The sequence below is a fragment of the Arachis hypogaea genome, chromosome 16, assembly GCF_003086295.3.
Source record: "Arachis hypogaea cultivar Tifrunner chromosome 16, arahy.Tifrunner.gnm2.J5K5, whole genome shotgun sequence".
NCBI classification, from domain to species: domain Eukaryota; kingdom Viridiplantae; phylum Streptophyta; class Magnoliopsida; order Fabales; family Fabaceae; genus Arachis; species Arachis hypogaea.
This window is the reverse complement of record NC_092051.1, coordinates 73,859,571-73,861,278: the sequence shown is the minus strand read 5'-3', so window position 1 is coordinate 73,861,278 and position 1,708 is coordinate 73,859,571. Positions and strand designations below refer to the sequence as shown.

The 1,708-nt window shown below is 51.0% G+C and overlaps 1 protein-coding gene across 1 annotated transcript; it reads left to right on the top strand.

Moving 5' to 3' along the window:
- Positions 1 to 216: 216 nt before the first annotated feature.
- LOC140180137 (uncharacterized) lies at positions 217 to 942 on the top strand. The gene has a single exon (XM_072220545.1). It carries the CDS (start codon positions 217 to 219, stop codon positions 940 to 942), a length of 726 nt encoding a protein of 241 aa, XP_072076646.1.
- The last annotated feature ends 766 nt before the right edge of the window (positions 943 to 1,708 follow it).

Here is a 1,708-nt window from a genome sequence, read left to right as displayed (position 1 = left end):
TACTCACGCTTAGAAAAGCTAGCTTTCACACTCCTTACAGCCTCCCGACGCCTATGACAATACTTCCAAGCTCATCCCGTGACAGTTCGAACCGACCAAGCGGTCAAACAGGTGTTGCAGAAACCCGACCTAGCTGGAAGAATGCTAGCGTGGTCCATCGAACTATCTCAATTCCAGATCAAATTCGAACCCCGGAATGTGATCAAAGCACAAGCTATGGCCGACTTCATCGCCGAGATGACCCCGGGAAAGCTCACCCCCGAAGAATGGAAACTACATGTCGACGGCTCATCAAACTCCACCTACGGAGGCGCCGGAGTCATACTCGAAAATCAAGACGGAATCACGATCGAACAGTCGGTACGATACGAATTTCCAGTATCAAACAACCAAGCAGAATACGAGGCCCTCTTGGCAGGCCTATCATTAGCCCAGGAAATCGGAGCAAAGGTCCTAGAAGTAAATACCGATTCACAAGTAGTCAGTTCCCAAATTAACGGAGACTACCAAACACGAGACCCCCTACTCCAACAATACCTCGCCAAGGTAAACAAACTAAGAAAAGGATTCGAACACGTCACCATACGGCACGTCCCTAGGGAACGAAATGCCAGAGCAGACCTACTCTCCAAACTAGCCAGCACCAAACCCGGACACGGTAACAAATCGTTAATCCAGGAAGTCGTTAAGACACCCTCCGTGTCAACAACAACCAACGCTCACCTGACAATCTCAAACCAGGGATCTTGGACCTACCCGATCCTGCAATACCTCCTCGATGGAACACTGCCACTAGACCCCAAAGAGGAAAAGCGAATAAAAAGGGAAGCCGCCAACTATACCATTGTCGCAGGACAGCTATACAAACGCGGATTCTCGCAACCCCTGCTCAAATGCATCGAACCCGAGAACATGGAGTACATACTCCATGAAATCCACTAAGGCTGCTGCGGTCACCACGTTGGAGGCAAGACTTTAGCCCAAAAGTCATCAGAGCAGGCTACTTCTGGCCCACGGTTATCCGAGATTCCATGCAAATAGTTAAAAACTACGACAAATGCCAAAGGCACGCCAATATCCACCAAGCCGCACCGCACCAGCTCAGCACCATATCGGCAGAACGGCCATTCGGCACTTGGGGCATCGACCTCGTCGGACCCTTCCCTACGGCACCTGGCCAACTCAGATACCTCATCGTCGCCATAGACTACTATACTAAATGGATCGAAGCCGAACCCCTGTCCACCATAACGGCAACCCAATGCCGAAAATTCCTCTGGCGTCGGATCATCACCCGATTCGGGATCCCCGAGATCGTCATCTCGGACAACGGAACCCAATTCACTGACAAAAAATTCAGAGAATTTTTAGAGGGGCTGCGTGTATCCCACCGTTTCAGCTCGGTAGAACACCCCCAGACAAACAGACAGGTGGAATCCGCAAACAAAATAATCGTCAAAGGACTTAAAAAGCGGCTCGACGAAGCCAAAGGGCTATGGACCGACGAACTCGGGTCGGTCCTATGGTCATACCGAACCACACCTCAAACGACAACAGGAGAAACACCTTTCCGACTAACATACGGTGTCGAGGCGGTCATCCCGGTAGAGATCGGAGACCCAAGCCCCAGGAAAATGGTAGGAGGTAACGACGAGGAAGCAGAACGAGACCTCATCGACGAAACCAGAAGCATAACCCATCTCAGGGA